The sequence below is a fragment of the Melopsittacus undulatus genome, chromosome 4 (assembly GCF_012275295.1).
Source record: "Melopsittacus undulatus isolate bMelUnd1 chromosome 4, bMelUnd1.mat.Z, whole genome shotgun sequence".
Lineage (NCBI taxonomy): Eukaryota > Metazoa > Chordata > Aves > Psittaciformes > Psittaculidae > Melopsittacus > Melopsittacus undulatus.
Genome location: NC_047530.1, coordinates 48,378 through 70,349, shown reverse-complemented (window position 1 = coordinate 70,349; position 21,972 = coordinate 48,378). Strand labels below are relative to the sequence as shown.

General features: G+C 57.0%; 2 protein-coding genes across 2 annotated transcripts; one reads left to right on the top strand and one right to left on the bottom strand.

Moving 5' to 3' along the window:
• The first annotated feature begins 3,451 nt into the window (after nt 1–3,451).
• DTX4 (deltex E3 ubiquitin ligase 4) lies at nt 3,452–12,598 on the top strand. Its single transcript, XM_034061830.1, has 9 exons — nt 3,452–3,761; nt 6,635–7,358; nt 8,201–8,262; nt 8,377–8,538; nt 8,670–8,731; nt 9,025–9,177; nt 9,858–10,019; nt 10,369–10,458; nt 10,848–12,598. Exons 1-9 carry the CDS (start codon nt 3,551–3,553, stop codon nt 11,079–11,081), a joined length of 1,860 nt encoding a protein of 619 aa, XP_033917721.1. The 5' UTR covers nt 3,452–3,550; the 3' UTR covers nt 11,082–12,598.
• Nucleotides 12,599–12,948: 350 nt separating this feature from the next.
• Nucleotides 12,949–16,091, bottom strand: MPEG1 (macrophage expressed 1). The gene has a single exon (XM_005155160.3). The coding sequence runs from the start codon at nt 16,054–16,056 to the stop codon at nt 13,897–13,899; it is 2,160 nt and encodes a 719-aa protein (XP_005155217.2). The 5' UTR covers nt 16,057–16,091; the 3' UTR covers nt 12,949–13,896.
• Between the last annotated feature and the right edge of the window lie 5,881 nt (nt 16,092–21,972).

Below are 21,972 nucleotides of genomic sequence, written 5' to 3'. Positions count from 1 at the left end.
CAAGCCGGGGCCCTCAGTTCCCATGCTGCCCACTTGGGGAAGGTGGGCCCCCAGGGATGGGGCTGCACTGTGGCACTGGGGGTGGTTTGGTAGCGCCCAATTGTTTTGTGGGTGATGTCTGAGAGTTAAAACATGTACCTTCTTCATCACCACTTTCTGCCTGACCTCAGTTTTGCAGTTCAGACTGGATTATTTGCAATGTTTCTGTGTTTCTGCTTCTGGGAATAACAATTTATGCCATTTGTTTTTTGTGTGATTAGTCAAAGTGAGCCCCTTTCTCAGCAAATGTTTCTCTTTCCCAGTCTCAGCTGCTTTGTGTTCTTGAAACCATCTTGCTCTTCTCCCCTTGCAGCCCCATGCTCTGCAGCGGCTGGGTGCTCACATCCTTGCCCACCCACTGCCCATCACCTTCCTGAAGGCAGGCACAGACATCTTGAACGCCGCACATCCAGCACTGAGTCTTCCCACCCGCACAGGCAGGAGCATAGAATCCTAGAATTGACCAGGTTGGAAAAAACCTTTTAAGATAATCAAGGCCCAGCCCTGCCCAGGCCACCCCTAACCCATGGCACTGAGGGGGGTGAACCCTTGCAGGGCCGGTGCCTGCAGCCCTGCCCTGGGCAGCCTGTTCCAATGCTGAGCACCCTGTGGGGCAGGAATTGTTCCTCAGCTCCATCTGAACCTGCCCTGGTGCAGCTTGAGGCCATTTCCTCTTGTCCCATCCCTTGTTCCTTGGGAGCAGAGCCCAGCCCCTCCTGGCTCCATCCTCCTCTCAGGCACTTGTAGGGAGCCATCAGGTCCCCCCTGAGTCTTCTCTTCTCCAGACTGAACCCCCCAGCTCCCTCAGCCCTTCCCCATCTCTCTTGTGCTCCAGGCCCTGCAGCAGCTCCATTGCCCTTCTCAGGCTCCGCTCCAACACCTCAAGGTCTCTCTTGTTGTGAGGGGAGACCTCTTTTCTCCCTTTATAGTTGTCCGGGTACAAGGTGACCTTCACGTTCCCTGGAAGCAGGTTCTAGCAATTCGATCCTCCTGATCTGGGGCTGGCCGTGCCATGAGCTCAGTTTGGGCGCTGCTGCCACACTCTGGGAGTCAGGACAGCATTGGGGGTTGGAGGTGGATGGGGATTGAAAGTGGATTATGTTGCTCCAGGGGCTTCCCAGGGCTGTGCCCAGCAGCACCACTGCCACTTTTGCAGCCTCACTCATTCCTTCCTTGCTGGCAACACTAGGTGTGTCAGTTTGCAGAGCACCCGCAATGCTTTGAAACGGCCATGCTACAAAGGAAAAATGTAAGAACACAAGCCATAGGCCAAACCTACACCTCTGGCTGTGACAGGCTCCGGAGCTCTCCCTTCCAGCAAGCCCCCATCACACAGTAAAGACGTGGTGATGTCCAAAGGGAACCACTGGAGAATGGAGGCACCTGATGGCCAAGCTCTCTTGCTGCTGGGAGCCCCTTTCAACTTCTGTTGCTGCAGGCTGAAGCTAAGTTGATCTGAGTGGCTAGAGGCGACTGAAGCTGTTGATTTTGGAGACAGATACGAAGAGCTTAAGGGGAGCACAGTCATACCCACATGGCTAAAGCTACTGAGGACCCTGAATGGCCTCCTGTAAACTAAAAAAGGCCATCTGTGATTGTGCTCTGGGCACAGATAAAGGATTCACAGTGCTGGTGGAAATGGGGGAGGGGGGTGTGTGTGCTCCCTAATTGTGGGGGGAAGGAGCCACCAAACCACCAAAATAAACCCACAGATGTGTTTAATTAAAAAAAATAGATCTTTGGGCTTAACATGTGGTTGGGTTGGGCACCCTTTGTGGGATTGGAAAGGTTTCAAGGTGACTGAGACCGTTCCCTGGCCTTGGGCATGCCCATACTTGGGTGCTGGCACTGGTGCTGGGTGTTGGGAGAGGATAAATTCACCATGCACCAGGGGCAGGTGGGTTCAGCTGCACCAGCCCCACCAGCTCTCCCACCCCTTCCACCATCCCGCACCAGCATTATTGTGCTGGCTCCTGACGCTGTGATCCTGAGCCAAGGGTGCTGGGATGTTCACCAACACTTTCATTTTTAATAGCAGGAAAACCTTTTCCTCCATCCTGAATCAGCAGAAAGGATTTCCCTGGGTTTCCCTGCTGTGGCTTTGGCTGCACTCTCTGCCCCAAAGGAGTGGGTGAAAACCGCCAATGCCACGCTGCCTTCCAGGGCAGGGCCGACATCTCCCTTCTTGCAGGAAAGCACACTTCCAGCATAGCCCTGCATGTCTCTGGGAACAAGCTGGAAGGAAAGATCTGCTTGAACTTGTGGTTTGCCTCCTCATCTTTCACCACGGTGCCCGCCAGCTGGCAGCACCGCAGTTAGTCTCCACCTTTTTCTTTCCCACTTTTTAACTTCCCTTCTTTTTTCCTCTACTTAGAGCTTGCCTAATGGTTTCTCACCACAAACACCACTGGCAGTGCCTGGGAAACAGGTTTGCCAGGAGAGGAGCTGCACTGAAAGCTCAGCAACATTGAGCAGCAGCCTCTAAGCTGGCCTTGACCATGAATGGGGGACTTTCCAGTGTTGGAGAACCTGCGCCCAGGTTGTACAGCTCTCCCTGGGCCAGGTAATGGCTGCTTCGTTTAATAGCCAAGAAAATGGTTTTGTGTCTGAGCACCAGATGAGGGGAGACGATGCCAGCCAGTCCTTACTGTTGCCAACATCCTGCTGCTCAGGGCTGCTCTGGGAAGCTGCTCGTGGGGCTCGGTGGAAGAACAAGCTCAGTTAACTTTTCTGGGGGCTGCGGGGATGGGGCAGCGCTGATTGCTCCCAGGAAGTCACGGTAAAGCAGAGGTGCCCGCGCACACCTCGGGGGGGGGGGGGGGGGCGATTTGTCTGCACCAGTACCAGTTTGCACAGCAAAGCCCCTGGGTGGCAACACGGAAGCCACAGGAGCATCCCAAAGGATTTGCAGCCTCGTACTAGGCTGGAGCTGCGTGTGAACTCCCCCAAAAGCCCCTCCCGGGGAACACAAGCAGTGTCCGCAGCCCGATCGCAGGCGCTGGGGTCCGGCCCGGGTGCCCTCCGAGGCACGTGCCGATCCTGGGCTCTGAGCTCAGCTCCGCTCACCGCGGGCCTTGCCCGGGCAGTTCCCGAGGCAGGTCCCTACCGGCCGAGGCCACCGGACACGACGCGGATCCGGCCCCGCCGACCCGAGCGCGTGACGGGCTGTCGCACAGCGGCGGGTGCGCACCGGGACCCCCGGGCCGTGCGCGGGGCACCGGAACACGGGAGGTGAGAGGCACGCAGGGCCGACCCGCACCCAGCCTCCCCCCTCCGCGGGAATGGTTCCTCCCTGCCGCGCTCCCCCACCCTGGCGAGTGCTCGGCGCCGCCGGGCCGGGCCGGGCGTGGTTACGTCAGGGCTGGCCCCGCCCCCTGCTGCAGCGCCGAGGGGCGGCCCGTGTTCCGCGCCCGCCGGAGCCGGCCCCGGGGTGGGGGCGGGCAGCGTCCTGCGCCGCGCCGAGCATGCGAGAGCCGGCGAGCCGGGCTGCAGCGGCCGCCGTGGCGGAGCCATGCTGCTGGCCTCGGCCGTGGTGGTGTGGGAATGGCTGAACGAGCACGGGCGGTGGCGGCCCTACAGCCCGGCCGTCAGCCACCACATCGAGGCTGTGGCCCGCGCCGGGCCGCGGGCAGGCGGCAGCGTGGTGCTGGGCCAGGCCGACAGCCGCCTGGCGCCCTACATCATCGACCTGCAGTCCATGCACCAGTTCCGCCAGGACACCGGTGAGTCTCCCGGGCCAGGCCTCCCCCGCTACCCTCGCGTTGATTTGCGCCGTTCGACCTGGCTGCACGTTGCACCGGGCCCCCGGTCTGGCCTTGCCGTTGGACGGCGGCCGGAGCGCAGCACTACCCATGGCTCTCGGCTGCACGGTGCTCCCGGCTTTGGACTTGAGTTGCGCCGTTCGGTGCCGGCCGGCGGGGCTGGACCTTGCACCTCATACTGGCCGCTCTGCAGTTGCACTGCACCGCGCCACCGGCCCCCGCCAGCGCTGCCCACCCAGGTCCCTCGGGCAGCCTCGCGCTGCCCTGCCCGGTCAGGTGCTTTCCTGCCTGGCACCATTGGTCCGTATTCGTTCTGCATCCCAGGACCCTTGTTGCATTGCACTGATTGGTGTGGACTTGCTTTGCTGCCAGGTCCGGTATTGCATGGCGCTGCCTGACCTGGGTTTGCCTTCCACGGTGTTGCACAATGCCCTGCTGCCGGGCCCCATACTGTATTTACTAAGGTGGAGCTGGGCTGTACTGTGCTGCCTTTCCCAGTTCTGTATCACATTGTGCTGCCTTTCCCTGCCTTACAACCCTTCCATCCCATCGCCCGCTCTGCCATCATGTTGCTGGCTTTACTGCGCTGCTGGGCGCTGCACTGCATTACATTGCTTGATCCTGGATTGCATTGCCCGGTCCCACACAGCACCTGTGTGTCCCATACAGCACAAAGTGCTTTGCTTTGTACTGGCCTGTACAGCTTGCCCTGGAATAGCACAGCTCTGCTCCTCAGTACTCAGTACCATGCTGCTGCCAAGCCCTTCCTGATGCTGCCTGAGCCCATGCTGCTTGGCATCACCTGCTGCCAGTTTGTGTTATGCTGTTCCGCCTGATCCCCAGGTGCTAGTCATATTGCATGCTGCCCAGCCTTGCCTGTGCGTTTCTGGTCCCGTACAGGGTCATGCTACCTGGCCTCCCTGCTGCACCTCTCTGAGTCCTGTTGCACGCTGTGGCCTTTTCCTTTCCTGCCCTACAACCCGTTTGTGTGTGGAGCCTGTCCTCTGCAGATCCTGCCGAGGCCGTGCCCCACCATGCCTAGCTGCCTCTGTGCTACCCTAGAGCTGCCGCCAACACCAAAGACCCCGTGCGATGCAATTCTTGCGGGCCAGATTAAGGCACAGGCAGGTGGGAGGTCCCCAGGGTGATGGTTTGGACAGGTGAAGGGATATTCGGTGTGTGGGGGAAATGAGCAGGCACTTGGGGGGGTCCACAGGGTAGGGTGTCTGGAAGGGCTTCCACAGTGGTGGGGCGGGCAAGTATGGTCTTGGATGTAGGTCACAGGCATCCATGGGGGAGAGTTTGGTGCAGGGGATTTGTGTCCCCCAGCATATGATGGCCACAGGGAGGGGACCAGCCGATTCCCTTATCCCTGGGGCAGGGGGTGTTGGGTGCTGTGGGGTGCTGGACACTCCTTTGTCCTGCTGCCCCCAGCAGCCCTGGGAGCTGGTGGGGAGCCTCCCCTGCCCGGGGGTTTGGGGATGAGGGACCTCTGTGGCAGGGCGGGGGCCAGCCTCTGAGGGCTATTGTCGCCAGGAAGGAGGCCTGAATGGGGGATTGTTCTGTGTCTCCCTGGGTTGCTGGGGATGTTGGTATTTTGGGTCATTAAACAGCGCTGATTTGGGGGGGGTCGCGACCCTGGCAGGGCCTGAATAGCTATTGTCCCTTTTCTTCCCCTGCTGAATGGGAGGCCGGCTGGCCACGCCAGGCTGGGGGGACGCCTGGCATTCCCACACCACCGCCCGGGGACCGACAGATGCCACATGCCGCTGCTGCCGCCCTTCCTGCCTCATGCTGGATTAGGATAAATTACCATCCCACTGCCCTCCAGCCCTGCTTTGTGCCCCCAGTGCCAGCAGCTCTTCTCCCCCGGGTGTCCCTTGGCAGGACAGGAACAGTGGTCTGGCTTCCCTGGGGTGCAGCTGCACCCTATTCTCCCTAGCAAGGTGCTAATGCAATTAGTGCTAATAAACAGCTTTTTTTTTACCTTTTTAGCCTACATTTTCATGGAATGTGTTCTTGTATTGGGTCAGGTGGTGGTGACTGCTCCCAGTTGAGAGGTGGGGGTAGAAAAGGACTGAAATTCTTGCAGGCTGTGTGAGACACGTGGTGAAAAGCTGAAGCAGGCAGCTTAGTATTTCTTCTCTTTGAGCCTTCTTGTTCCTGCTCCTGGCAGTGGGGCTGAGCCATGGGGGTTTGCATGAGTGTGCAGGCAATGACGCTCATGAGCTCATCTCACCCGCTAACCAAACAATTCTGGGCACCAGAGGCATGCTCAGGATGGGACCCCAAGGCTGATCCTGGCTACGTTCATCATTGCACGGCTCAGAGCTGCCCCTTAAATCTTTTATGCCCATCCTGTTCTGGACCTGAGGGAGAGATGGGGCCATGGCAGGCACTGCAGGAGTCTGGTGCCTACATGCCTGGTTTCATCAGGCTCCCACGGAGGGCCCTGGGAACAGGTTGGATTGGCCAAGCTTGTGGTTCTGTTTCCCCATCAGGGCTGGGGTTAGGAGGGCAGCTGCCACAGTAGGCCAATGGGGTGAAATCTGGCCTTCCCTCACTGGGTGCACCCCAGTGTGCTATGTGTTATACAGCCATGGGGCACCCTGGCCTTTCAAGTGTGGCCAGGGGAGTTTACAGGCAGCAGTGTGGGGACACCAAGGCACAGCAGTCCCCTGGCAGGGCAGAGACAGTGTCTGAGCCAGGAAGCCAGAAAGCTGTCTTGTCCCCCTGTGGAGCAGCACTGGCAAGGCAGGTTGGGGTGGTTTTGCACCCTGCCTGCAGGTGGATGCTGGCGCCAGGGCCTGACAACATCTCTCACCCTCCCTCAGGCACTATCCGACCTGTCCGGCGCAGCTACTATGACCCATCTTCAGCGCCAGGCAAGGGAATTGTCTGGGAGTGGGAGAATGACAGTGGGACGTGGACACCCTACGACATGGATGTGGGTATCACCATCCAGCGTGCCTACGAGAAGCAGCACCCTTGGGTGGACCTGAGTGCCATTGGCTTCTGCTACGTCATCGACTTTGCCACCATGGGCCAGATCAACCGTCAGACCCAGCGCAAGCGCCGTGTTCGCCGCCGCCTTGACATGGTCTATCCTCTGGTCTCAGGCACCCTGCCCAAGTCACAGTCCTGGCCAGCCAGCCCTGGGGTGGCAGCAGCGCCCCCAGTTCCAGCCTGTGCCTGTCCCCAGTGTCTCCTGGTCATGAGTGTCAAAGCCACTGTGTCAGCCACTGGCCCTGGCACTGCCACCCTGCAGCCCCGCAAAGTCCCCCCTGTGCCACCCGCCACCTCCAAAGCCGCAGTGCCAGCCCCAGGGGCCAAGGCACCCGACAGCGTGGCTGCGGTGCGTGGCTCACTGAAGCCGTTGGCAGCCCAAGGCAGTCGACAGCAGGCAGCCAGCGCGCCGGCCTTGAGCTCAGCCAGTGCCACCACCAGCCCCCCCAGTGCAGGCAGCAGCAAAGCTTCCCGCCCTGGCCTTGGCACCCTGAACCGCAGCCACCTCCAGCGCCTGGCCATCGCCCAGTCCCGTGTCCTCATTGCCTCTGGGTGAGTCCTGCCACGTGCAAGCCAGAGGGTAGCTGGGGGGAGAACAGGGTCGGTGTGGGTTTTGGGTTGGTTTTTCCCTGGGGCACAGAGGGGCAGCAGCCCCTGGGGGCTCCCTGCTGCAGGGGTGCAATTGCCCCCAAGCCTGGTGGGAAATCTCGTGTTCTCCAGCCTCCCGTGGGCAAGGGGCTCTGCTGGGCCCCTCGCCTTCCACACTGGTGCCTGGGGACTGGAGCATGGATGAGGTGGCTTCTGCATCTCAATGAGTAGGCTGAGGCTGCTCTTTCTCTTGGTGGCAGGGGATGAGTGGGGGACTGCAAAAGGCCCAAAGAAAAGCCATTCAGATCCCATGAGAAGGGTCCCTCCAGACCCCCACCCTCCAAAGAGATTTTTTTTTCGAGGGAGTGGGCATTTAATGAGCCTGTTTCTCTCCTTTGTCTGGCTCTGCCATGAGCCTTCTGTCGCAGCCTGCCCCCTTTCCTCTCCCTCTCCATCCTCCCCCTTCCCTCCACTCTTGACCTGGGAAACTTTCCCATGGAAGAGAGCCCTTAGGGGAGGGGAGAAAGAGCTGTGGCAGCAATGTGGCCATAGGAGAAAAGAGTTAAAAACCAACAGACCAGCCCAGGGAGCAGTGACAAAAAGGGGCTGTGAATGGAGGCGCAGGCAGGGTTTCTAAAGAGTGAGAGAAAAGGCGGCGGTGGGGCAGGGGGGCATGTCGCCCCATCGGTGGATTTTCTATTTCCAGCCTGTTCAGTTGCTCAGGCAACTATTGTCTGGCCCTGGGGCCTGTGGGGCTGTGGGTGCCTGCTGCCAGCCCTGATGTGCTCTCTGCTGGCTCTTTGTAGGGTTCCCACCGTCCCCGTGAAGAACCTCACAGGCTCTAGCCCCGTCAACCCAGCATTGGCAGGTGAGGGTGGGGTGACTGATCCCCTTCCCCAAGGGGAAGTCAGCCCCAGCTGGCTGTTTTTTGGAACATCTGGGGTTCTGGGTGCTGCTGGATGATCAGTGCTGTTTTGTCCAGGGATCACAGGGATCCTAATGAGTGCAGCCGGGCTGCCCGTCTGCCTGACACGGCCCCCCAAGCTGGTGCTGCACCCCCCTCCTGTCAGCAAGAGCGAGATCCAGTCCATCCCTGGCATCTCCCACTCCTGCCGCAAGACCACCAAGAAACAGGCCAAGAAGGGTAAGAAGAGCTTTTCCACTTGGCTCCTGTTCCTGCTTCCCTACCTGGTTCCCTGGTTCCCCCCTGCTGCTCCCAGCAGTGGGTTTCCCCCACGCTGCCATCCAGTTCCTCTGACTCTTGCTCTCCCACAGGTAAAACTCCAGAGGAAGTACTGAAAAAATACCTGCAGAAGGTGCGGCATCCGCCGGATGAGGTGCGAGCAGCAGGGGCTGTGCTGGGGTGTCCTGGGCTTCTCTGACCTGGGAGTAGAGACTGGAGATGGGCGATGCCTCCATGCCATGCAGTGGTCTCGCACTGTCCCTTGTGGCTCTGCCCTGTCCCCATCCAAAAAGGGTCTCTGTGCCACACGCACGTGTTGGCCAGCCTCTGCAGCCACCCAGGGATGGGTGCTGGTCCCTGGGCAAGAGCTGGGTAGCTCATCAGCCCTGTGGCCTCAGTGAGGCTCTGGCTACATCCATCCTTCTAACCCTTCTCCTCTTCACACAGGACTGCACCATCTGCATGGAGCGCCTTTCTGCACCCTCTGGCTACAAGGGACCCCAGATGGCCATCAAGCCGGACCTGGTGGGGAAGCTGGTGAAATGTGGCCATGTCTTCCACCTCCACTGCCTGGTCGCCATGTACAACAATGGCAACAAGGTGTGAGGCTGTGGCCCTGCTCGGTGGCTGTGCTGAGGTCCAGCTACCCTCAGAGGGACGGTGCTCAAGTCCTGGTGTGCTGGAGGGCTCAGACCTCCCTGCTCCGGTGGGGAGTTTAATTTTTAGCAGCATCAGGACTTCAGGACCGTTCAGTCACAAACCAGCATTGTGTGGGTGTTTTTCCCCCACTGTGCCTGGTTTTGCATCCCTGCTTTCCTTCTGTGCTTAGTGAACTTTGATCCCTGCATGTTTGAGCAGAGCTACCTGGTGTCTGGTGCCAGGCAGTCCTTTTCCAGCAAGTGCTGGGCTTTCCTGAGCCCCCTGCAAATGGCCCTTGTGCTTGAAGTCCTGAGAAAAATGTGTTTCACACAGCTTGAGGAGGTTGGAATATTTGCTATCTTTTCCTCTTTGAAATAAAAACGTAAAAAAACCCAAGGCAGAGGTAGGGAAAATAGCAAGGGCTGTGAAACTGGTGAGGAAGAGAAACACAGACCTTGGTTGTTTGGTTGAAGTCAGGTCATTGTAGCAAATTTCTCCAAGCCCTGCCCCTGCTTCCCAAGTGCTTTTGAAAATACTGATTTTATGAGGAAACCAGCTGCCTGCACTGCTCAGGGTTGACATGCCCAGTCTGGCTCATTGTTGGGAGATACTGGTGTCATTATATTCCCCTCTTCTCTCAGGATGGAAGCCTGCAGTGTCCCACCTGCAAAACCATCTATGGGGTGAAGACGGGGACACAGCCCCCAGGGAAGATGGAGTATCACATTATCCCTCATGCGCTGCCCGGCCATTCTGACTGCAAAACCATCCGCATCATCTACAACATTCCCCCAGGGGTACAGGTACGTCCCAGCCCCATACCCAATGGGGTATGTGTATGGTTCCCTGTGGGAACTGATGGCCCTTGTCATGCCTTGGCTTGGGGCTCTGGATTCAATGATGTCTCAGGAGCTGCCTGTCCATAAGGATGTTGTGGAAAGTCTGGGGTACGTCTGCATGGAAGCATTGGCCTTGTCTGCTTAAGTGGCAGGGGAGCAGGTGGTAGAGTTTAGGGTCACTGTGCTGGATCATGTCCACCCAGCACAGAAGCAAGCAGCTCTGCATCCACTGAGGTTAGGTGTTACCTTGTGCCCAGAGCATCCCTCTGAGCTTCAAAAGGATTTTGTTGTTCTTCCAATCCACACACTGCAGGGACCGGAGCACCCAAACCCAGGGAAGAGCTTCACTGCCCGTGGCTTCCCGCGGCACTGCTACCTGCCAGACAGCGAGAAGGGCAGGAAGGTAAAGGGCAACCAGGGTGGCCCAAGCCAGCCAGGGCACACTCAAGGGTGTGCTGAGGGGGAGAGGGAGCAAGCAGCTACTTGGAGCATGAGGAAAAGCAGATACGGCTTATGTAGGCAAATTTGGGTGGAGGTTTTCCCCACGGCCCACCCATCATGCTCTGCAGGAGCCCCTCAATGTTCCTATGCACTGGGGGAGCTCTGCAGCCTGGTCCACTCTTCTGGTTGGGGTAGGACCCTGTGCTGGGATCCCAAGTTCCCTGGAGGGCTTGGTTGTGGGTTGCTTATGTTGCTGGGGTGTACTGGGATGAGCAGGTGTGCCCTGAGCAGAAGTGGGTGCTCCCTCCGCCGTGTTTGCCTTGCTGCCTGCCCCAGCTCTCCCCATCACAGGTACTGAAGTTGCTGCTGGTAGCCTGGGACCGGCGCTTGATCTTTGCCATTGGGACCTCCAGCACCACAGGCGAGTCAGACACGGTAATCTGGAATGAGATCCACCACAAGACAGAGTTTGGCTCCAACCTCACTGGCCATGGCTACCCCGACATCAACTACCTGGACAATGTCCTGGCTGAGCTTGCTGCCCAGGGCATCACAGAGGAGAGCCTGGCACAGGAGAAGGACTGAGACCGCAGCAGTGAGGGAAGGGAAGGGGCATCTGTGCCAGTCCTGAGGTTAAAGCTGCTGGAGAAGCCCACCTGGGTGCTTTGCAGGGAGCACCCAGAACCCCTGCTCCTGGTGGCACCCACCCAGTGGGAGCATCTGTAGAGTGGCTGGGAATCTGAGAGAAGGTCCTTTTGGGCACCCCTTTGCTCCTGTGGGAAAGCCTTGCCCCACAGAGCTGCAGGGCTTCACACTGGCCCTGCCATCCCCTCTGGCCGATGTCTTGTCCCCACTGCTGCTGACATCCATCTGGGGTTGGGACCTGGCCTGGGGTGGGAGCGGGGCCATGGGAGTCCCCCTTGCTCTGCCTCTTCCCTCAGCCATCTGTTTGTTCATTTGTCCTGTTCGGTACCTCCCTGCTGGTCTCCTGTGTCCATGGAGGTTGGGGGCCCTGGTCTGCTCTGGCTGGACCCTAGTCTTGTGCACTCTTCTCCTCTTGGCTGTGTCTGAACTGTGCCCTGCAGGGTTCCCTTGTCGGGGCTGCCCCTGTCCTGTGCCAGGGAGGGAAAGGGGGGGGGGGGGCACATGTTTTCTGGCCCATCTTCTGCCCTCCCTTTAGTGGGTTCCTTGAACTGTTTGTATGGGGAAATCCCCGTGGTGAATTTTTATATACCTCGTGTTTGGGGGTTTTTGTGTATACGTACATATAGGTGGTGGCATTCTGTGAGGTTGCCTGGGGGGAGAATGTGATGCTGTGGCCAGTCTTGGTGGCACTTGGAGTGGTGAGGGGACAGGGGCAGCACTGCTCCCCTACTGTGGAGACCCCCCCACCCCAAAAGGGTCTGTGCCCCATGGTGGGGCTGTCACCTGTGGGTCCAAATGGGGCCAGGTGCAGATGGGAATCATTCCCCTTCCTGCTGGGTCCCAGCACCATCCCCAGAGACCCCTGAGGGGGGAGGCAGCCAACAGCTAATTGTTTCGGGCTGGGGCCAGGGGGGTTGGCATGGGAGGACATTATGGGTGATGGGGGTTTGCATGGGCATCTTGGGGTTCCTGCCAGGCCCTGGGCACTTCATGGGGCCTCTCAGAACCACCTGTGAGAGAGTGTTGGGGAGGTGCCCGCAGTTCTGGGGGTCCTGTGGGGCACTCCCTATCGATGGGGTTGACTGTTCATGTCCCTGTCCTGCAAGGCCCTGGCTTTTGAAGAGTGGGACCCTGGGGTTGGAGAGTGGCAGCCCCTACTACTGGCCATGCTGACTCCAGTCCTGCACTGCTGCTCCCAGGGCTGTGGGGCTTCCTTGCCCATTTTGTTGCATTCCCCTCCTGGTTTTCGTGGGGGGTCACCTCTCCCCCCCCCCCCCCCGGGGACAAGGCGGGGGTGGGGGGGACACGTCCTGCTGTGCATCGTTCTGTTGTCTTGGCTGTTTTAACTCTCCCCTGCCTGGGGGTGCGTTGGCCCCTGCTGGCTGCCCCACGGAGTGAGGGCTGGGGGTCAATAAAGCAGATGGCGGGGATGCTCGCTGTCCCTGCACGGCCTGACCTCTCTGTTGTCTTCTGTCCGTCGTCTGTGTGGCCAGGTGAGTGAGGGGGCAGCGCAGGGAGGGCCCGGCACCCTTCGTCCCCTGATGCCCTTTGCATGGGGCTGTCCCCAGCCTTCATTAGCATGGGATGATATTTTCTACCTCAAGGGAGAAAACCTCTTTCCGCAGGAAAACCCCGTTTCGGGCGGCTCTGCAGCTGGGGGAGCTGCTGCAGGGCCATTTCTCCACCGCAGCCCTGGACTTCCCCTCCTGCAGAGAACCCGTGGCTGGAGCTATGCAAAACCCTCCCATGGCCTGGGGGAGCAGGGGGAGCCCGAGCTGCCACCTTCACACAGACTCTTCACAACGTGTCTTTTTTCTCCTTTTTTTAATGCTGTGTTCCCTCCACAGTTTCTGGCTGAAATAAAACTGATCCGTGCCTCTGCGCGTGTGGGTATATCTATCGTGATAGATATACATGGAGACAGGGGCTGCCCTCCCGCTGCAGCCGGCAGAGATCAGTGCTTAATGCTGCGCGTGTCTCCATGAGGTCGCCCAGCTCCCTCCTGTTCCGCAGAGAAGTGTTGCTGCTACTGTCTATGCTGGCCCTGGGTGCTGCATGTCCCGGGGGCTCTCCCCAGGAGTCAGGCTCCTGAACGCATCCTAACCCGGTTTTTACAAGGAGCAAGTCTCCACTGTGGATGTGCCCACGCGCTGCTGGTGTTCCGTGTGTGGGAGCAGGGAGGCTTGCACAGCTTTCCCTTGGCTTTTTGGGGCCAGCCTGAGAGGAAGAAGATGGCTGTGCTGAGGGTTTCTTATTCCCTGGGCACCCCAGTGTCCTGAGCAGCTTGTTGAAGGGGACACTGGGTCCCCTTTTTCTGGTTTTGGGATGGGGGCACAGCTGGGGCATGGCTGCAACGGAGGGGAAGCTCATTTCATCTCTGCAGGGGCAGAGCCCCAGGACTGGTTGGAAGGGCTTCTCTGCAGTCATTGAGGTGCAGGGCCTGGCAGAGGGATGTTGTGGTGTGTGCTGGTGACGGGTTGACCCTGGGATTTGGCCTCCAAGGTCAGCTGGGGGCAGGTCTGAAGGGCTATGGAACTTCTCAGGAACTTGATGCTGGAGCTTGGGGATCTGGAGGGCAGGAACATATGTTACCCCATGGACAGGTGAGCCTGGGTCCTCTGTGGGAGCAGGGACCCTCAGCTCCAGGGGGCTGCTGGTGCTGCACAGCTTTGTGGAAGGGGTGGTGGGTAGGGGGCTTGGCCTGGGTTTGGGGGACAGTTGGGATGGGAGGAGACATGGGATGGGGACATGGCAGTCACACCACCAGCCCCTCCTGCTGCTGCTGATATCTCTCACCCACAGAGAGCACAGTACTGTCCTCCAGGCTTGCAGCAGGGCTGTCCCCTTCACCCACTGCACGGTATCCCTTTGCCTTGTACCTCCAGCGGCTGTAGCAGACCATCGCCAGGATGGTGGCCAGCCCCGCCAGCACTGCTGCAGCAATGCCGGCCACCTTGCCCCCTGACAGCCCCTGGCCCCTCACCATCTCTGTTGCATGCTGGATTTCTTCTGGCTGGGCTGGCCGCCACACATGGCTCTGCCCATCCCTGACCCAGGCGCTGCCCCCATCCGCACTGCTCACCAGCACCGTGTCGATGGCCGGTGGGCTGGTGGGGGGCCGGGTGAAGGGGGGCAGGTGGGCGGGTGGCAGTGAGCCCCCTGTGAGGATTCCAGCCTGGACGCAATATTCCACCTGGCAGCTATTGCTGATGAGTGCCAAGTGCTGGCTGAAGCCTGGGGGGCATTTCTTGGCATGGAGGTCCTTGGCAGTGCCCTGGTGCTGACTTGCCCAGGGGTTCCCTGCCTGGCAGCTAAAGAACCCCCCAAAGGGCACTGCATACTGGCTACCCGCCTCATAATCGTGGCTCACGCACACCATAAGCTCATTGAAGAGCTTCAGTGGGAAGTACCCCGAGGGGCAGGATTGCGCACCGGTGATGGGGTTGACACTCTGGCTGCTGAACAGCCCCCCAAAGAGGTAGCCCAAGCCTGGGGCCACTGTCCTGCTCGCAGCACACCAGTAGGCACTGAATTGCACCCGGGAGAGCCAGAAGACATCCTGGCACTCGCGGTGACAGAAGATGCCCAGGGTGCACTTGTTGTGGCACTCCAGATGGCTGTGACCTTCCTCCTGCTCCTGCGTGCCCAGCAGCACTGCAGTGAAGGTGGTGGGGCAGGAGAAGGCCCCCGTGAGGGGGTTCCTCTGCTCCAGCCCCTGGCAGAGCATGCCGGTGTCAGGGCCGGCCAGGCCAGTGCACTCCTGGAAAACTCCCCCAAAGGTGAAGTTGGTCATGGTACCCTCGCAGGAGCCATCATCAATGTTAGCATGGAAGTTGAAGTTGGGTGAGGTGGCATCGGTGCAGCCCGGGTAGGTGTTGAAGGTGTAGTAGCGGTGGATGGCCATCTCCACATGCCTGGCCAGCTTCTTTACTGTGGGGGATGGCAGCTCTGGCAAGGTGCTGGGCTTGATGAAGAAGTACAGAGGCAGCCCTGAGCGGTCGAGAGCCACCAGCTGGTTTCTGATTCCTTCCTGCCAGGTCTTGAGCGTGATGCCTGGGTAAAAGGGGGTCCCACCAATGCTCTCTACTCTGGAGCTCGTGCGGTTCTCCAGATACTGCTTGGTGAAGCCACAGCTGATGTTCAGGGACGCCTCGCTTTTCACACTGATGATGCTGTGGAAAGCCATGCCAGCTGAGGCTGTGACAGCACTCCGTTTGGCCCAGGTGTCCTTCAGGAAGGTTGCCTTGATCTGATCCTCCTGCACCAAGCTTGCTCCAGCATCCACAGACGTGATGGTGTGGGTGCCATAGTTAAGTACCAGCACCTCAGACAGAAAGTCAGCCATGCGCGTTTGGTTGTTCTCCAGGTGGCTGGCGATGGTCAGCAGCTGCTTCTTGAAGCCCTTGTCCAGGACTGCCTCTGGCTCAACCTTGGCTGTGTAAATCAGGTTCCTGACTTGCACTCGGGTGGTGACAGCATGGTCTCTCACTTGGTGGGTCTTGGTCCTCTGAAAGTCATACGAGAACTTGCCATTGATGGGGGAGAAGAGGAACAGCTCCAGGTTGATGGAGGCAGAGGTGATGCTTTGGTAATCTTTCCAGGACTCGATGATCTCAGAGTTGATGTCCAGGTTGCTCTGCTTGCGAGGGATAGTGAAGACCTCATCTGGAATGATGTAAGATCCATCTTCTGTGGTCTTACACAGTGAGTAGCCCAGATTGATGACTTTGCCCATATCCAAATTCCTGAGGTTATCCCAGCCACCCCCTGGCAGCACTTCCAGACCTGGGAGCTTCAGGGCCTTCTTGCACTCCGGAAGCCTGGTGGAGGGGGACAGGTCCTGACTCTGCTCAGCACCTGTCACCAAATTCACCGACATGGAGGCCAGCAGGACCCCCACCAGCAGCCAGCCCATGGCTGAGCCAGCACAGCGCCTCTGCCAGACTTCCAGGAGCTGGGGCTGGAATGGGGAAATGAGCTTCTGGGGCGGTAGCTGTGGGTGTTTCCTCCTTTGGGGGTTGAACAAATGAAAGGGAAAGGAGAAGTGAGAACTGAGGATTGTGAAAAGTGGCCAAGTGGAACTGATCAAGTGTGTGGGGAGTAGCAGGTAGAGGTGCCTGGAGCCCAGAGCCTTCCTGTTGTGAAAGCTCCCCATCCCTAGGAAAGCTGCTTTGCAAGGGATGGAACAGGGAGAAGCCTCTCTCTCGTCTTGTCACTGTGCCCAGGGAATTTCACAGTGTCCCTTGAGCAATGCCTGTGTGACTTCCTCAGGTTAATCCCCCCTTGCTCCTGAGTGGCCCTTCTTGCCATGCAAGGGACCTGTCCCTAGGCTCTTGGCCGAGGAGTCCCACTCACACAATGGGGTAAGCCCTGTCCCGTGGTCACATTGACCTTGCTGCTGCCTCCAAGGCCTTCCCTTGCAGCAGAAGCTAGGAGTGGAAGCAGGGAGCTGGTGCAGTGGGATTTTGGTGTTGTGGACAGTGCAATATTTGTCTCTCTTGGGGAAGAGGCTGCTCCACACCCTGGGAGAGGGTCTGGTAGGTTTAAGTCTGCCCATGGGGGCTAGCCTGCAGCACAGGTGTCCTCCCATAGCAACATCTGCAGCAGGGTCCTCTGCAGCCTCCTCTACCCCATCCCAGACCTTTCCCAGGTCCGCAGGGCTCAGGCTTGCTGTGCTGCTGGAAGCCGGTTCCAGTGGTACTGGGCTGGCTCAGCCCAGGGATGCTGGCAAATGGCTGGGACCCAGTTCCAGCAGCACAGGGCAGCTGGTGGGTGTTTTGGGGAGCAAACAGTTAAAGCAGCTTCTGTTGTGAAAGCTGTGGTTCTTTCCATGTGGACAGGCTCATTTCCCCTATTTTTGCTGGTTAGTTCCTCTGCCCAGGAAAGTTCTGGTAAGGACAAGGCTGAAGTGAGAGCTGTGGTGAAGCAGGGTGGGGATGGGACATCACGGATGCGTGTGTGTGCCTTTGCCAGGATAACGCCGGGTATCTGCATGTGGAATAGACAAGATGAAAACTGTTAGGGATGGCCATGCTGGCACCAGTGTGAGGCTCCCACACCAACCTGGAGCCATCTGTTTTTCCAGTTTGTGGGGTCACTTACCTAAAATCCAGCTGCGTGTTTCACTGCCACCCAGCTCTGAAGCCTGAGCAGTGGCATCTGCCAGGGAGCTGCAGCTGGTGACTGCTGTGGCTGCTGGGACCAGAGGAGGGAGAGAAGTCCCGTGGGGCAGAGAGGAGCTGCCTTGCCTTTCTACGAAGCAAGGAACAGCTCCAAACCAGAACCCAGGGCTTCCCTGTGCTGCGTCAGCTGCTGTAAGCCATTCTATTCCTGGGGACCACGATGCGGCAGAGTAAAGCACAGCCTGTCTGCCGCACCCAGCGGGGGCATTCAGAGCAATGAGTTTCATTCCTGACTGCCACGGGGAATGAGCGAGTGCCAGAGCGGGAGAGGAAGCCCTGCTCACTGGGAGGCTGGACGAAGACCTAGGCAGGGCTGCTGCTGCCTTCCGGAGTGTGAGGAAGGGGCAGGGAGGAGGATGGCAGCAGCGGAGCTGCAGGTGCTGCAGCAGGAGGGGGAAGTGTGGTTTAGTCTTTCCCCCCGTGCTGGGTTCAGAGTAACAGTTACTGTTCTCCTGCCCAGGATCTGGTGCAGCCTGAGTTTCGCTTTTACTCTGAGAATAACGCTGGTAATGCACCGATGTTTCAGTGGCTGCTCAGTCGCGCTTACCCCTAGCAAGGACTTTTTGGTCCCTCACGCTCTGCTGGTGAGGAAGAGCACAAGAAGCGGGGACAGAGCAGAGACAGGACACAAGACCTGAGCTAGCCAAAGGCATATCCCATACATAACCATAGATGATCTTAAGGTCCTTTCCAACCCTAACTGTTCTATGATTCTGTGATTCTATGCCCAGTGCAAGGAGTCACCTGGAAGGTCCGGATTGTTGCTTGGGTTGGCCTGGTTATCAGTCGGTGGGTGCTGAGCAATTGTATTTGGCATCACTTGTGTTTATTTTTTTTTTTCACTACCCTTTTTAGTTTTATATTCTCTCCCCTTGTTATTTCCTTATCATTATTACCATTGGTGGTAGCACTAGTGGGTTTGTGTTATACCTGAGTTACTGGACTGTTCTTATCTCAACATGTGGGGTTTACACTCTTTCAATTCTCCTCCCCATCCCTCTGGAAGCAGGGGGGATAAAGGTGGGAGAATGAGTGAGCAGCTGCGTGGTTCTGAGTTACCAGATGGGATTAAATCATGACACCCCCAAAACAGCAAAGCTGTTACACGCTCACAGTTGGGGCAAGGGGTGTTATGTAATGCTCACAGCAAGCCACAGAGTTTGTGCAACCCAAATCCACAGGGCATGGATGGATGGATGGACATTTTTGGTGCTGCTTCTGGGCTGTGGGGTGCTAGGTCTGACTTCTGACCGGGTCCATCAGAGACCCTTGGCCAGGTTTGTGCATCCTTATCCTGCCGGCACTTCCTGTGGGCTGGGATCCCCTGTAGTGGTGTGTCCTTTAGCTTTGTCCTGACGCTTGTCCCCACACTGGGAAATCAAGAATGAATTAGACTGGGAGGGCAGCATGGTTTAGTGCTCTGGCTGTAAAAAGCAGATGGCCTTAGAGAAGTGCCTGAGGGCTATTAATAAATATATCCTGGAGGGATCAATTAGAGTTTGCTACAGAAAACCCACAGGTTATAACCACTGAGAAGGATAAGCCTAAGTGCTTGCAAAGATTACCTGGGACTGATGTTACACTGGAAAAGCATGAAGTATTCTACAGCCACCAGGTTGGCTGCCGGTTTGGATTGATGCTCAGCACCAAAGCATGGAAATTGCTTAGAGTTGATGACAAACTGTGTATGTGCCATGTCAATAAATAAATAGGCAGACAGAGAGGGTCTATATATCTACACCCACATAAAGAGGCATTTAAGTTTCTTGGCTATGCAGAAACCTGAACAGGGAGAGGATACTTTTACAAGAAACAGCTCTTTTGTCCTCATTGGTGTTTTATTTTTAGACAAAGCTTGGGAAATCCTGTCACAAGGAGAAGTGGAGAAATGTAAGCTCAAAATCCATCAAAATGAAGCATGTGGGTTTTCCAGTTTTGTTCCCTTTTCTGCCTGTGTCTATTACATTCAGTAAAGGAGTGTTCCGATTTGTGGATTTCTGTGGAGAAAAAGGGACTGAGCAATTTTGGGAGCTCTGTGCCTGGCATGTGTGCTGGACCTCACCTGGAGCACTGTGTGCAGTTCTGGTGCCCTCAACATGAAAAGGACATGGAACTGTTAGAACAAGTCCAGAGGAGGCCACGAGGATGATCAGGGACTGGAGCAGCTCCTGTATGGAGACAGGCTGAGAAAGCTGGGGCTGTTCAGCCTAGAGAAGAGAAGGCTGCGTGGAGACCTCATAGCAGCCTTCCAGTATCTGAAGGGGGCCTACAGGGATGCTGGGGAGGGACTATTCATTACGGACTGTAGTGATAGGACAAGGGGTAACAGGTTGCAACTTAAACAGCAGAGGTTTAGATTGGATATAAGGAAGAAATTCTTTGCTGTGAGGGTGCTGAGGCACTGGAATGGGTTGCCCAGGGAGGTTGTGAATGTTCCATCCCTGGCAGTGTTCAAGACCAGGTTGGATGAAGCCTTGGGTGATATGGTTTAGTGTGAGGTGTCCTTGCCCATGGCAAGGGGGTTGGAACTGGATGATCTTAAGGTACTTTCCAACCCGAACTATTGTATGATTCTATGAAATGAAGGATACAATGTGGGAACTCAGGCCATGCAGATGCAGGTACAACTTGAGTGGCTGTAAGGATGATCCTGGCTGTTTGTTAACATCTCTGCATTAAGATGCTGATTTGACCAGTGTCAAGGCCTGTCTCCTAGAGAGACTCAAACTCAAAGCACATTCAGGCAGAAGGGCCCTTGCTCCTGAAAGTTGTCCACAACCTGGTTTTCTGTAAGTGAACTCCTGAGATGTTCAGACTCTGTCAACATCCTGACAAGGTCATTCCCAGCAGAGCCCTAGGGACACTTTCACTTCACCACTGGGAAAGGTGGCAGCCATCACACACCAGGGGAGGGCAAGGCCAGACAGGAGGAAGAAGCATGACCTGAGCTCGATGCATCCAAAGCCAGCTTTGGCTGTTTCTCTTCAGTGCCCTGTCTGATGCAGACCAGTGCTTTAAGTTGCTTTTAAACTAACATTGTTTAAAGCCACTGTTCTTTTCTCTTTCTGTCCCATGTGCTTGTGCAGCCTCTGATATCAAACACATAGCAGACAGTTTTGTAAGCACTTAAAGACTTCTGCTTGGGTAAAGTGAAATCTTTTAGCAATACCCTTATGGCACCCAAGGGAGTGGGGGCAACTGGGACACACTGGTTATCGCCTTTGTGACATGGCGGGTGATTGCTGCCATTTAATGAGCCCTATAACATCCCCATCCCATAGCAACCTCTATGTGCCAGCTCTGTGGGGTGATGTGGCTGTGGGAGGCACTGTGGCACGTGGGAAGAACAGATACCTCCAGCATGCTCTTCTGGATAATACTCCTCAGAAAGGTATTAACTGTGACTTTTACTAAAGGTTTGCTGATTTGGCTCTACAGGGGCTTTCCCAGCTCTGGAGTAGAAGAACAGAGAAACCAGGCAAGAATCACTGGATGACTCTGCTACTTACAAGGTCAGCCTTGCTCAGAGCCTGAACCCTGATATTATGGATATGTAATCAATATTGAATAATTCTGCCCCAGGCATCTCACTTCTCTTGATGTTGATCAGACCCTAATTTTTTCTCAGTGGTCACTAGCATTATTTCTGGTTACAAATAGAATCACAGAATCACAATATGGATTGGACAGGACCTTAAAGCTCATCCAGTTCCAATCCTCTGCCTCAGGCAGGGACAGTTTCCACTAGACCAGCTTGCTCCAAGCCCCATCCAACCTGGCCTATATAAAGGTAGGATTTTTTTCTTTGAGTATTTTTTTTTTGCATGGGAAAATAGCTCTGAAGTCATGAAGACCTCAGGTCTTAGGTTCAAATTGTGTTTCCTTGTGTAACAGTCATCTAGCTCCAGAGTGGATGAAATGGCACCATTTTCTTGTAAGCTCACTTGCTTTACTGAAAGGGAGCAATAAAAAAGCTTATTTGGTGTAAACTGACTTTTAGATTTATTTTAAAGTTGTTGGGGTCTGAAGGGCATTAATAAGCTTTAATTTCCCTGGGCAGCCTCAGCTGGCCCCACACCCATGGCTGCGGGAGTCACAGCTGTGCTCAAAACTGAGCCCTCTGTGCTCTGTTGTAGCTGTGCTGGTCCACAGCCCTGTCTGCTGGGTGGATGCCTTGTAGGCAGCTCCTACCCTGCATGGACCCATCGGGTGCATGTTGTAGCTCAGCCCCATGCTCCTGGGGGACCCTGGGCCTTGATCATCACTTGTGGCTTTCGATGGACCTGGTCACCAGCCCTGGCTCTGCTCGCTGTGCCCATGTGACTGCATCTGGCCACGAGGGTCCTGCTGATACTGAACGCCCTCCTGCCTATCCCCATGTTTGGGGGGCAGGTAGTCTTTGCTGCTCCCTGACAGAGGCCATCAACCCAGTCTGCACCACGGATTAATGATGCTACACTATCAGCAGTGCTGAAGCTGAGCCTCAGCCCGCCCGGAGAGCCCGAGTGATACCTGTGCCCGTGGGCAGAGGGCTGGCAGAGAGCCCCATCCCAACCGTTGCAGTGGGCACAGGCCGGGGGGCCGAACGTCAGGAAACCTCTCACTGCGCCGTCGTGTGGCCAAGTCCCGGTACTGTAGATAGCGGGGCT